The sequence below is a fragment of the Paramisgurnus dabryanus genome, chromosome 23, assembly GCF_030506205.2.
Source record: "Paramisgurnus dabryanus chromosome 23, PD_genome_1.1, whole genome shotgun sequence".
Taxonomy (NCBI): domain Eukaryota; kingdom Metazoa; phylum Chordata; class Actinopteri; order Cypriniformes; family Cobitidae; genus Paramisgurnus; species Paramisgurnus dabryanus.
The window spans coordinates 23,840,343-23,853,992 of record NC_133359.1 but is presented as its reverse complement, the minus strand read 5'-3'; the positions used below and the strand labels follow the sequence as shown (position 1 = coordinate 23,853,992).

At 36.8% G+C, this 13,650-nt stretch overlaps 1 protein-coding gene across 2 annotated transcripts; it reads left to right on the top strand.

The window, feature by feature from the left end:
* Window positions 1–2,607: 2,607 nt before the first annotated feature.
* dbndd1 (dysbindin domain containing 1) lies at window positions 2,608–9,928 on the top strand. Of its 2 annotated transcripts, none has more exons than XM_065291343.2 (4): window positions 2,608–2,900; window positions 6,556–6,699; window positions 8,409–8,546; window positions 8,843–9,928. In XM_065291343.2, exons 1-4 carry the CDS (start codon window positions 2,870–2,872, stop codon window positions 9,013–9,015), a joined length of 486 nt encoding a protein of 161 aa, XP_065147415.1. In that variant the 5' UTR covers window positions 2,608–2,869; the 3' UTR covers window positions 9,016–9,928. The 2 variants fall into 2 exon arrangements, with proteins under 2 accessions (XP_065147415.1, XP_065147414.1); XM_065291342.2 differs by having other exon boundaries at window positions 2,616–2,900; window positions 8,831–9,928.
* The last annotated feature ends 3,722 nt before the right edge of the window (window positions 9,929–13,650 follow it).

The following is a 13,650-nucleotide window of genomic DNA, read 5'->3' as shown; positions in this document are numbered from 1 at the left end:
TGCATTCCTATGGAGGGTGGCATGTAACAAAAAAACTGTCCTTACATTATTTTTAATATCAGATGACCTTGACATATGAAAACCTCATTTGGAGAGCTTTCTAGTGATATATAGTTTGTCATGTTTTTTAAGTTTAGATAGGGTTTTAGTGTTATAAATATGTAAAAACAAATTTGGCCCACCTGTGGCCCCTTGACATTTTAGAAACTGACTCTCACTACGTCATAATTCTCCCAAAATGGTGATGAAATATGAAAACAACTAGTTTTTGGAAAAACTAGAGCTTTCCAAAGATATATAGTTTGTCAAGATTTTTATGCTTAGACGAGGGTATTAGTGTTATAAATATATAAAAACACTGTGGTCCCACCTATGGGCCCATGACCTTTAAGAAAATGACTCGCACTTTGTCATTCCATGGTGATGATAAATGAAAACTACACTCTTAGAGCTTTCAAACAATATATAGTTTATCATGATTGGATAAGAATTCACATGCAAAACATTGAAGTAAACAAAGGTGTCTCTCCTGGCGGGACTGTGTCATTTCGCAAGATATACATTTTTTGTTACACACTCTCTTCATAAATGAATCAATTACTTTCCCTACATAATTTATTTCATAAAACACTTTTGAAATATGTATTCTAGAGGCTTAGACCTTTTCAACAATATAAAGTTTGTTCAAATTTACATGGAAAAAATATTGAAGTAAACTTAGGTGTCCCGCTCATGGGACAGAGCCACTTAACGGGTAAAAATGTCATAACTAAAACTATGTTTATAGTATTTTATTTTCTCTATTGGGATTTTTTTATGAAGACTTTCACCTTAAAATGCTAAATACAGATTGCAAGTAGACTATCTGAGTTTGTAATAGTCTTTGTTCTTGTTAACTATTTTGCATGTATTTAATCAATGTATTTTTAAAGCAACACTATGTAGTTTCCATGTAAAAATGGTATCAGACACTCTTCTGCAGGCAGGGGGAGGAGCGGGGCTGTGTGCTCTACCCTCCACCGCCACTTTCAGAGTGTGCTTGTAGCAGCTAGGAGGCTGCTCAGGTTGCAGCAACAGTACAATTTGTCCAGTTAAAAGTTGTTCTATCACTGAAATAATTTTAGAGACATTATTTAAAGGTAAAACAACTACATAGTGTTGCTTTAAAAGAATGCTTATATGTGTATTTATTATTAATGGGTTTAATAAATATTTATAATATGCTACTAATAGGCCTTCTATGTTAACATTATTTCAAATTCTTAATTAAAATACTTCTGAAATACATTTAAACTGACAAATAAACTGTCTTAATGATTATTTGTCTGTGATTTAGCAGATGCGCAGTACCATTTAAATATGAAGTATGCCATTTCTGTGGCACATAATGCAATAAAAAAATACATCACCCTTTCGTGTCTGACCTGAACCAACCTAAACAACACAGTAGCAGCTCTTTCTGGTGCTTGTGAAGGCACATCTCAACAGGTAAGTATAGTCTACTTTTAATAAAAGATCCAACATAGAACTACTTTTAACTGTGTTGCTTTCAATAATGAAATTAAGCTTAAAAAAAAATCACCGGGTCTTGACATGACATGATGCCACCGCGCATACCCAGTTAAAACAATCACAGCGCACCACTGGCATGAACATACATTGCTGCCACCACCAGCTTTGTTGTTTTTAATGGTCATCCCTATTTACGTTTCACTCTCTTTATGAAGAAGAAACTGAAAACTGTAAAAAAAAAAACTATTTTCAGAACAACAGGCAAAAGTCCGAATTTATTGTTGACCTCTCTTTGCACTAAACACATCTTGAACTCTTTTGGGGAGACTGAAGTCATTTTATTTTTTTAAATTATGATTTAATTTCATTTAGGTTTATGAGAGTCTGCTGGGATTGCTCAACTATAAGTAGAGCTCACACTAAATACTTAGCACTTTATTTTATAATTTTATTCTGTGTATTAAATGGAACATATCATAAAAATCAGATTTTTTTCATGTTTAAGTGCTATAATTGGATCCTTAGTGCTTCTATCAACCTAGAAAACGTCAAAAAGATCAACCCAATAACTTTGTTTTGGTTAACCATTCTCTGTAAGCTTTTGAAAAAAAATAGGTAATTGAAATTAGGCTCCCTTTGTGATGTCAAAAGGGGGTAATACCGCCCCTTAATCTGCACTATCCAACCATGACACTGCCAATTAGTGCAGAGATCAGCTCATTTGCATTTTAAAGGACACACCCAAAAACGGCACATTTTTGCTCACACCTACAAAGTGACAATTTTAACATTTTATAATAAATAAATGATCTATATATGATATTTTGAGCTAAACTCCACATACAAACTCTGGGAACACCAAAGATTTATTTTTCTTTTAAAAAAAGTCTTGTGAAATGTCCCCTTTAATACTGCAAATTTTCTAATTGTATTCTATAAAGAGACTTAATTATATATTCTCACTATACCATTGCAAAAATCTAATGGTGGCATGATGGCCTAAGACTTTTACCTAGGACTGCAAGTCTCCCTTTTCCACATCCTTTTCTCCAGTCTTTTTCTCCAGTCTATTGTATACAGTCTCCTTTCTCCTGTATTGGTGTGTCATGCATAGTGGCAATCGTGTGGTGGCTGACTGTGTTGTACTCTGCTGGGACCCTTTATGTGTCAGTGCTATGCTGCAGTGACAAAGAGAGTGACTGTGTGATTGTGCATGTAGGGGTGGGGAAGACAGAGAGAGGGAGAGAGAGAGAGAGATACTGAAAAGAGATACAGAGCGTGCACGAGGCAGGAGGTGCTCCCTCTAATCCCATTTGAGACGCCAGACAGCACTGCACCGGCTGCTACAATAGACTTAATGGAGGCTCAGGCAGACTCTAGCGTTGCAGGTAAGATCAAACATTTATCAAGCAGCACTCTGCGACGCATTAAAGCATGTACGCTCCTCGCATTCAAAAGCTCGCTGTAAGAGCTGCCACCATGTCTTTATTTTTGATACGCACAAACAAAGCAAGCAGGCAGAGGAAGCCGGCAGGGTCTGCCCAGCGGCGTGCATCTTGCGATTATGCATGCATAAGGATAGAGGCACAGCAACTTGGACATGTTTAGGGTGGTGGCTTATAAATTCTACCATAAATTGACTTTTTAAATAATAGTATGAAGAAATGACAAAGATCTTGAGTCAGAGGAAATACAGAACAGTGGATTTGGGATGCGACCCTTGCATAAAATTTGACATTGAGCTGCATCTTTGCAGCAGTTGTGTTGGGACAATGGGAATTGGGAGCCACTGAACGGTGCTAAAAATACTGTATGGTTTATTTTGGCATGCATGGTTTAGATCCATAGCTCAGAATAGTCATATTTCTATATATTGCAATACATGCATCAATATTTGCATGGCTAACACACACAATAACAGAACAACACAGTAGAACCCAAAAGCATCATCATAGCTGGGGTTTTCTGTGTGGGTAGGCTAATGAAAGGTATGATGTAGAGACCTGCAGACTGCGGAGAGCAACTGCAGCTGAGAAACTCTGTATCATCCCATATCTAGTCCAAAAACAACAATACAGAAGACGTAGATCAAGTTATATTCGGTCTACTTGTCTTCTTGTCCCATGTGTGTAATTGAACTGTCTTCAATGATATAAAACGCTAGTATGCTTTGATTGCCGCTGCGAGAAATCAATAGCGGTCTGGAGGATCTTTAAATACTGAGTGAAACACAAGCGTCTTCTGTTTCACTTCTTTGGCAACCGCTGACAAACCCCATTAGAGAGCAAGACATGGAGAACAAGAGCTCAGCTGTGGGCATGTAGCGAGACTATTGTTTTCATTAATGTATTGCACTAAGTGACACTAGCAATCTTTGGTTAAATTTGATGTTTTACTTTTTATTCACTATAACTATGGCTGAACAAACCCCTAACCCATAGTTTTAAGCTTTGACTTAATGAAGTATTTGGATGTACTATTTTACCTAAAAAAATTAAAAGTCCCTTAGGTTTACATTTTAAATAAACTCTTTTATGTTAAAGGTGACATAGAATGATTGAACGGGGTATTTATCCTTGTTCTGTGATGTGACATGTAGAAAAAATTTGTTTTGTTTGGGTCTGTAATACCTTAGAAGCTTCCTAAAAACCTCTCTCAGATAGCTCTATTATGGTGGGGGATTTTAAACAAGGGGTTTTGCACCTATTTGGCTCCCCCTATTGGCTTAACTGGCAATCTCATTACTGATTGGCTGACTTTGCTGCCACTCAAAAAATGTAGCCAATTATTTTAAAGTGGAGGGGCAGTGAGATGCCTGTGATGTCATAAGCATCAGTTTTTCAGATTGGGCCGTTTTCTGGCTGACGTTTCTAAAAGAGGAATTTCTATGAGACTGAGATGTTTAGCATGTCTAGCACTTTTTGTATGTTCGTGAATGTGGGTAGACTACCATTATTCAACAAAGACAAGGTAAAAATGTTTTCTCATTCTCTGTCCCCTTTAATAAAATATCATAGACTTAAGAGCGGGCTCATTTGACTTTAACATTAAAACAACCATCTAGCAACTACAAAGTTAAAATGCTAGGAACCATTGAGAACAACATAGCAATATGTTAACATCCATTTCAAACACATTAGCAACCACATAGCCACCACCATGGTAAATACACATATGGCAGCAAGTTTTTGCATGGGCAAGCAAGACTTACACACTGAAACCAAAAAACTACCTACTGTTTTTTTTTTTTATTAAACAGTACCTTGTTTGTGTGGGTGTAGTATGAATACATTTCAGACACATGTTTTCCTTGTCATGTGACCCGTATGTCCTGTGACATAATCAGAACAACTTTGACCATAATTTACGTATGTGTATACATTTCTTGGTACCAAATTCACATAAACAGCTACCCACTTCACAGATTTATGGTATTCTTTAGTATATTCACGTTTTTGAATTTGGCGGCTTCTCAGCTAGTGTGGCATCACAGGATAGTAAAGTGTCGAATGCACACTTAGGGGCAGATTTACTAAAATCTTGCGTCAGCAAACCATAATAACAACTGTTGGGATTTACAAAAGACGCGCAGTGGATCATTTGCGCTGAAAAGGTGTGGTGTAGTTATTTTTGCGACATTCCACTTTTTTTGAAAATATGTTCATTTCCAGCTCCCGTAGGGTTAAACATTTGATTCTTACCATTTTGGAATCCATCCATTCAGGAAAAATATCAAAACTCTTTGGTTATTTTTTAGCGCAATGCTAATGGTCTAATCAGATTCAATGGATTATGCTAAGCTATGCTAAAAGTGCTAGCGCCAGACCCGGAGATCGGCTGAATGGATTCCAAAATGGTAAGAATCAAATGTTAAACCCTAGGGGGAGCTGGAAAATGAGCATATTTTTTTTTTTTAAAAGTGGAATGTACCTTTAATGCATATGCATTTCCAGGAGTTATCCTTTCAGACGCATGGTTTATGGGAGGAGATTATTTAAATGATTCATGCAACACGATTTACAAATGTTTGCGCGTGTGTTATTACTGGTATTTGCGTCATTATTTAACGTTTAAAAAAGCGTGTCTTAAATCATTTTGGCTTGAAATGGCTGCAATTGTTGCTGATAGGAGGAAGATTTTGCCAAACCATGTTACTTTTTGTTTGCTGGAGGAAATAAAAGAGGAGTCACTAGGAGAAGTCACGCAATAGCAGGTGTTGCAAAACTTTTTTTTAACCCTTTTTTGTCCTTTGGATCTTTTCAGTGTACTATGGCTTCGTTAGCTGGAATTTCAGCTGGGATGTCCGTGGTGCTGAACTCAGGCCCATCAGGCGTTAGTAGGTCAGACACACATGAAGAGCATCAGCTCTGCTTATTTGCGACCCAATTTGCGCTGCTTTTGCATTGGTCATTATGGAAATCAAATCACCTGTTGCGCCTGTGTAATTTAATTTGCACCTTTTTATAATATAACCCGCAGATATTACCACTTCCCTTCTGTGCTTTTTTGGAATTGCGCTTTTGTGTTAATTTGCCCCATTTAGTAAATCTGGCCCTTATGGTGCTTCTCAATTTGCTTTCTAGTTTTTTCACTCCTACGTCCTACGACCTGAAAACCAATCAAGCTCTGTCATCTTGTAGGACATCTCAATTCTCTAAGTGTGACTTCCTATGCGGAAGTGTTTTGTCAATTAAACCTGAGGCACATATAAATCTCCTCCCACTTCACATCATTGTGTCTTTTAATTATTTTCAAAAATGCAAAAATGGAAGCAGAAGCAAAAGGAAACAAGGATGCAGAAATAAGAACTGAAAAGCACCCTTAGTTTAAGTCTAGCTGAAAGTAGCAGTTCATCCTGGGCCTTTTTATATACTATTTATTTAGACATATACTACTTGTCTTACATACGTAGGCAATTTTGGATGCAGCTACAGTCTCTTGGGCAAATATTATATATTTCTTTGTTTCAAGTTGATCATTAAGGTTATGTAAGGTGGTATTTTTAGTTTTATAAAAACAATTTCGGCTCCTATTTCTTTTTAGAGCCACTAAAAGAGTTTCAGAAGCTTCTTAAGTCCTCCAGCTCTGCCAGTCTCACCAGTGAGGCGTCCCACAATGCTTCAGGAGAACAACATTTTGGTACTCCAGCACATCACGGCAGTCAGGTGCTGATCACAGAGAAACGACGTGAGTAAAAGTGGGAACAGCACCGATTAATCACAAAATTTAAAGAAATAGAATAAAAATAAAGGTTATATTTACTTCCCCCACATTCTCATTACAATGTAAAATATAGTGATATGTTTTTAAATTTAAAAGTATTTATGCTATTTATATGTAAAAATGTGTCTTCATGATTTTTATATGCATTACAATAAAGACCTTAGATTCGGTTTGAAATACTGAGAAGCATATGAAGAGCTCAGATGCAAAACCCTTTAAGTGCGACATGTTTTCTTGTAAGTGAGCATTTTTTATTTGATCAGACTCCTAATGGATTCTGCCAACCGGTTTTCTGGATGGCCTGAGGCAGCGATAAAGTGGATTTGAAGCTAAATTATTTGAAAAATATAAGCAGAGAGCATTCGGTTAATATTATTATCTCATTTTTGACGGAGGTGACATTTAGTGGCTTTTGCATCAGCTCCTCGTATGTTTTCAGTAATGATCGTATAATATTGAGGGGGTTGTGATTGTAGTTTTCATTATTAGTGAGTTACCTACCATTCCCTCCAGAATCTACATGCCCTGATTACAGTAATGATGAGCTAATGCCAATACCTGAGAAAAAAATACACAAAAGCAAACCATTGAATTATGTTAATGAGATTTTTGGAATAACGGGAATGAGCAATGTTTTCCATTACATTTCAAATTTGAATTGTCTTGAAAATAATGTCACACAACAAAAAATGTTGTTGTAATTTTCCCAATAATGCAAATGTCTTTACTTACAGTTTGGGTTAAATGATGACCCAGACACATTTTTTGTGTGATTTACAAATAACAATACGCTGGAAAAAAATATATATAGTGCATAATTTTTGTATGGAGCCCCTAAGGGGACATAGAGCAAAAATGAAATAAAGTTTAGTTTGTTGTGCTTACGTGAAACTATCGTGTGCGCATGTGAAACTATCGTGCGCACGCGATAGTTTCAGGTGCGCATGCCATAGTTTCACGTTAGCATGCGATAGATTCATGTGAGCACGCAAAACTAAACTTTAAAAATAAAAAATTCAATTCAAATAATTCAATGGTTTGCTTTCTGCACATAAAGGTTTCGCGTGAGCACATGAAAATTTAATGTGAGCACGCAAAAGCTTCACATAAGCACATGAAACTTTTTAACTTTAGATTTTTTTACTTCAACGTCACATTAGGGGCTCGGTATTTTTGCATCCACTTTTTTCAGTAAGTTTAAAAAAAAATTTAAGCAATTGCTTAAAATTTCATGTAAAATTCACTCAAAAAGTAGATGCAAAAAATATGCACTATATTTTTAAGTAAATCCAGCATATTATTTTTAATCCACTGCCCAGTTAGTTATATTTACTAAAATAATTCAAGTAGTTTTAAGCCAAAATTATTAATTTAATTTCCTTCTTACAAATTTTACGTGATTTGCTAAATAATGTGTGTGTTCATTTAGAATTTCTCACTTTTTTTGTGTTATTTTTACTAAAATTTGGTTAAAAAACAATAATTATTATATTTTTTATAGAATTTACTCATTTTATTTATTTAAATTTACTAAGCCACAAAATCATTTATTACAGTATGCTAAAGAAAAGAAATAAGTAGATTATTGCAAGCTGAAAAATAACAAATGAAAATACTCATGGTGATGTTGGTTACGTTGGTAGCTGTGATCTGTGTCTTTTGTCTGATCTCAGAGCCTCTAAGCAGCGTGTCCTCATTGGAGGTTCACTTTGATCTCCTGGACCTGACGGAGCTTACAGACATGTCTGATCAAGAACTGGGAGAAGTGTTTGCTGACTCTGATGATGAGAATCACACAGAATCTCCAGCGAGTGAGTCACATCAAACGTTTGAAGATATCAGGAGATATTATATGAGATATTATGATGATATCCTAAATTGAATTTGTGTGTGTGTGAGAGAGAGAGAAACATCTCAATTTCAAATTCGAGTCGCAAGTCGCATAGTATGACAATTTGAGACGCAGCCACTAAGAGAGTTTGCCTATGGCCAACAATCTAAAAAGTTGGTGAAATATTGCCGTGGTCCTCTTCATTAGTTTAGCATCAGTCAGTCAATTGTTATGAAGGTGTTTTTCATTGTTTGGTTTTCTAAGTTCACCCCACAGATCGCCAGCAGCCCCCATTACCCCGATTTCCACACAGCGGGTACGTCCGATCGCCCTCTTGGACTCGTGGCGGAAAGGGGGAACAGCAGCCAAGAGACCGAAAACACCACAGCGACTCGGAAAACACAGAGCCTGTGCTGAAAATAGAGCGCTCTCAATCCCAGCAGCCTTGAGACAGCCCAGCCGCTTCAGGGGCTCAGGGAGAAAACAAAGCCCTTACATGGGGAACAGAGGTTCCTCCTCAAGCAAAGAAATGAGGAACCACTGGGGTCAAAAGACACTGTGATCCCACCTAAAGATAAAGAAATCCCTTTGCCCGTTTTGAAGGGTAAGGAGACAGCTCCAAAGCTGGGGTAAGTGTAGACTTTTCCCCAAGACCGGGTTCTTGGGAGACCTCCCTGTGACTTGGTCACATCTAACTACTGACTTGTGTGACTACTGCATATGGAGACCTTGAAGCATGATGTAGCATTATGTGACTAAAGTAATCGGAGAGAAATGTGAATCTGAAAAGCAACTGAGGACTTTCACATGGACCCGCATGGATCAAGAACAGTGCAATGTGTCAAAGCAGAATGCTTCAGTTGAGATAGGACACATTCAGAGCGGCTACAGCATGGTTCAAGACATGCTTGTTGCAGTGGTTTGACAAAGAGGCTACAAGAATGACCAACAAAAGTGTCCTTTCAGAGATTCTGCATGAAAATTGGATGACAAAGTTCATGTCTTAAGCCAGGAACATACTCTACACATCTACATGAAGGCAAATGTGTCCATTTCACTGCATTCAAAAATCAACTATTGGCTGCATTCTCAGCATTACCACTTGGGGAGCTATATTGGGCATAAAATCGTCAACATTTTGTTTTCTCTTTCAGGTCAAATACTTTCATGATGGAGCAACAGTTTGAAACGAATCATGCTGAGCAAGTTAGTTAACTGTCGCTACTGTAGATGTCTAACACATTTTACAGAAATTTGTTATTAAGCAAGTACATCAAAATCTGTGTTCAACTCCGCCTCCTTACCGCGATTCACAATGGTAAGCTTAAAGGAAAACACCACTGTTTTTCCATATTTTACTATGTTCTTACCTCAACTTAGATTAATAAATACATACCTATCTTTTTCAATGCGTGCACTTTTAATCTTTGTACAGTGCCACGTGAATGTGTTAGCATTTAGCCTAGCCCCATACATTCCTATGGCTCCAAACAGGGATGAATTTAGAAGCCACCAAACGCTTCCATGTTTTCCCTATTTAAAAACTGTTACATGAGTAGTTAAATGAGTAAGTATGGTGACACAAAATAAAACTTTTGTTTGGAGCCATAGGAATGAATAGGGCTAGGCTAAATGCCAACACATTCAAGAAATGCTGTACAAATATTAAAGTGCACGCATTGAAAACAGATAGGTATGTATTAATTCATCTAAGTTGCGGTAAGAACATAGTAAAATATTGAAAAACAGTGGTGTTTTTCCTTTAAAATCTCTCAGATTTCACAGAAATGTCAGTTGTTAGTCAAGTATGTAAAGAAACCTGCAATTTTATGTTTCAAACAGAGATGGTGATAGAGAGGAAAAATAAAAATTGCAGTTTTAAGTATAAAGCCGACTTTCCACTGCACACAACAAACGACGGCCGATAAACCGGAAGGCATTCATTTCGTTTGGAGATCGCAAAGGGGCTAAGTGAGGTGCCGACCTTCTGCGGATGCGTCATTTTTGAGCGTTTTAAAAATGTAAACTTGTGCGACTACACCGCATGCAATATGCTGACCAGAAATGATGCATTTTAGTGTATTCCAATAAATAACTGTGTGTGAGGTGAAAATTATGAATCATTTTGGTTTATCAGTAACATTTGAATCCTTAAAAAAACATTGATTACTTAATGTTATATGTATACGTTATTTTAATCTTGTCTCCATATGTTCTCTACAAAAAATATTGGCAGTCTTTGTTCATATGCGCATAGCAGTTTAACATTTATTGATTTTACTATGTTAAATTTTGCAATGAAGGCACTTGCGCTGGAATGAGCTTCTATCCTATGTTACAATTAAACTGAAACTTCATTATGACTGCCATTAGGGGGCGAAGTCCGGCAATCGTGTCGTTATGTCGTGTGCAGTGGAAAGGCGGCTTTAGGCTTGTTCGACTTCATACGGCACCGCAAAAACCGACAAGCGAATTACATCAGAGTTTCACGAGAAATCATACGAAGTTGACTTGCTCTCGCGGTACTTGGCCGTCATTCACCTGTCTGTTCTAGAGGCGCGGCATAAAGTCGAACAAGCCTATTTACACCAGGACTGCACAAAAGCTATGTAATGTGGTGGTGAAGTATTTGCATTTGTGTTCATATACTTGCGTAGAGTATGTTTCTGTGCCACCTAATCCATTACAGCAACTGATTGTGGACCTAAATGGATGTAAAGGAGAATAATTGTTTAGCAATGTTCATTTTGAACTGCTTTGACAAAGTATCAATGTTGTCGTTCCTGTTAAGACAACGTTCAAATCAAATCTTACAATTGTGATCAGTGCCCAGCAGTAAAAATGTTGTCTTAAAATAAGCCAGATTCAGATGTTAAAAAAAGAGCAATTAAAATGATAAAACTGATACGAATGTTAAAGGAATGGTTCACCCAAAAAAGAAAATTCTGCAATTCAAGAGCTCAGATAAAAAACCCTCCAAGTGCCTCTGACGTTTTCTGTAAGTGAATTTTTACTCTCAATAGATTCTGCCAACAAACCAGTATTTTACTATGACCTGAAGCTGAGATTAAGCGGATTTTAAACAAAAGTATTTAAAGAATGTATAAAACACACCGAGAGCATTCGGTTAATATCATCATCTCATTTATGTCGGAAGTGGCGTTTAGAGGCTTTTGCATCTGAGCTCCTCAATTGTTCACTCACTCTCATGTTTACACTATTGTCTGTAAAATTAAAGCATATTGACTGTAGGCAAGTAAAGGTACCAGAGGCTGGGCTGTATTTTGGAGTAAGTCATGGCTAAAGGGCATAGTCATTGCAACCCCTTTAGCCATGACCTATTCACGATACAGCATGAGTCTTGAGTACCTTAAAGGTACAGCGGAGAATTTTCTCCGATTGACAACTAGGAGGACCAATAGTTTTGATGATCCACCCGGAAAAAGAAAATCCTCCCCAATACCTTTAATGCTTTTATGTAATGGTTACCACACCAATGGTTACTATCAATGCAACTTACATGTAAAATCACTAAAAGTCTTCCCTCCACTGGAGAAAATAGTCCCTAACTGGATCTTTCACATATGTTTGCATTGCTAAGGGTGCTGTGAAATGATACACATCCCAAATTGTTATTTATTTACTGATAATATGTCCTTCCATTGTCATTGTCATAAATTTGGCACTTGCATATGGTAACTTTCCAAATAGTTTTCAGTTTAAAGGGACAATAAGTAGAATTTACCCCCATCTAGTGGTGAAATTGTATTTTGCATTCAAACGAACAGTGCTCTCTAGCGCCTCGCTTTTCCAAATGCGTGTTGCAACTACGGTAGCCGTTATGAACTCACTGATCTCCTTGTCCGTTTCAGCTGGTTTATGTGTTCTGAATGAAAACGTGTTGTGGAAACGCGTTGGTAGGCTAGTGCTTTTTGTCCCTCTTTGCTATTATAGTTTATCAATAAGGCGGAACGACATAGAAGCCTCCTTGGACTTACCCGTTCAACGGAAGTAAAGAGAATAAATTCTAAGCTTACAAAGAAAAGTCAGATCACTGGCAGAGGTCATTTGAGACCAACGAGGACATATTAATGAATCAAGACATTGATTGTGATTAATAAAACACTTAAAATCCTACTTACAGTCCCTTTAAATTTTCAGTTTTCAGCTGTCACAGATGACAAAACCCATCACAAATTTACAGCAGAGTAAAGATCCTGCTTAACATGGTAACCGTAGGTAATTAGATAACTAACGGTAACAGTAAGAAAATTAGTAAATTATATACTTTTTTTTTGGGTGAAGTATTCTTTTTCAGACTGTACTGTATTTATGTCTCCATACAAGGTTATGACAGGGTTCAATGATGTCAAGCTTGTACTACACAGGGTCACATCCGAAAAGAAATGTAAAAACTACCAGAATCACTAACAGTCTAATAAATTCATGACGATAGAAATCAAACATGCAAATAAATCTGAAACACAAAAGACGTTTCCCGTTTTATTTCGTTTTACGGTACAAAATGCTGATCTGGTGAAAAGGGCTGGATTTGTGGTTCAGTGTGGTGTACAGATAAGATTTATAGGCTATATCATTGGCAAAAGACAATCAAGAGCAAACTGCAGCGCACCCCCAGTCTTCTTAGTTAGCTAGTGGTTATCAAATAACTAAATAATAACTAGATTAATCTCACATCTGCTGTTTAGAAGTAAACTGTTTTGCAAGTATCTAGCAACATCAAGTAAACATTTAGAAATTGGCAATATCTAATACAAAATAAAACACTTGTATAGTCTTCACTATACGCATTGGATATAATATTTTAATACCCACTAAAGCTACTAAGCAAAGAGCTATTTATGTTTTTCTGTTCATCTTGTCTAATTTGTTGTTTGATTAAAATTTATAATAGACAGTAGTGGTGCCGAATAAACATGTGGAAATCGCATACACAAAACCAATCTGATTTCCCATACCGGTTTATATTCAGTTAAGACAGTTCTGGTTCCATGTGCTAAAGCTCAACCAGCTAACATTGAAGAGTTTGTAATAAAGATGGGATGGGAAAGTGTGATAAATCA

Coding starts and splice junctions, on each gene's coding strand:
- dbndd1 (XM_065291342.2), top strand. CDS start 2,870: ATGGAGGCTCAGGCAGACTCTAGCGTTGCAG. Junction 2,901..6,555: donor GGCAGACTCTAGCGTTGCAG/GTAAGATCAAAC, acceptor ATTTCTTTTTAG/AGCCACTAAAAGAGTTTCAG. Junction 6,700..8,408: donor GCTGATCACAGAGAAACGAC/GTGAGTAAAAGT, acceptor GTCTGATCTCAG/AGCCTCTAAGCAGCGTGTCC.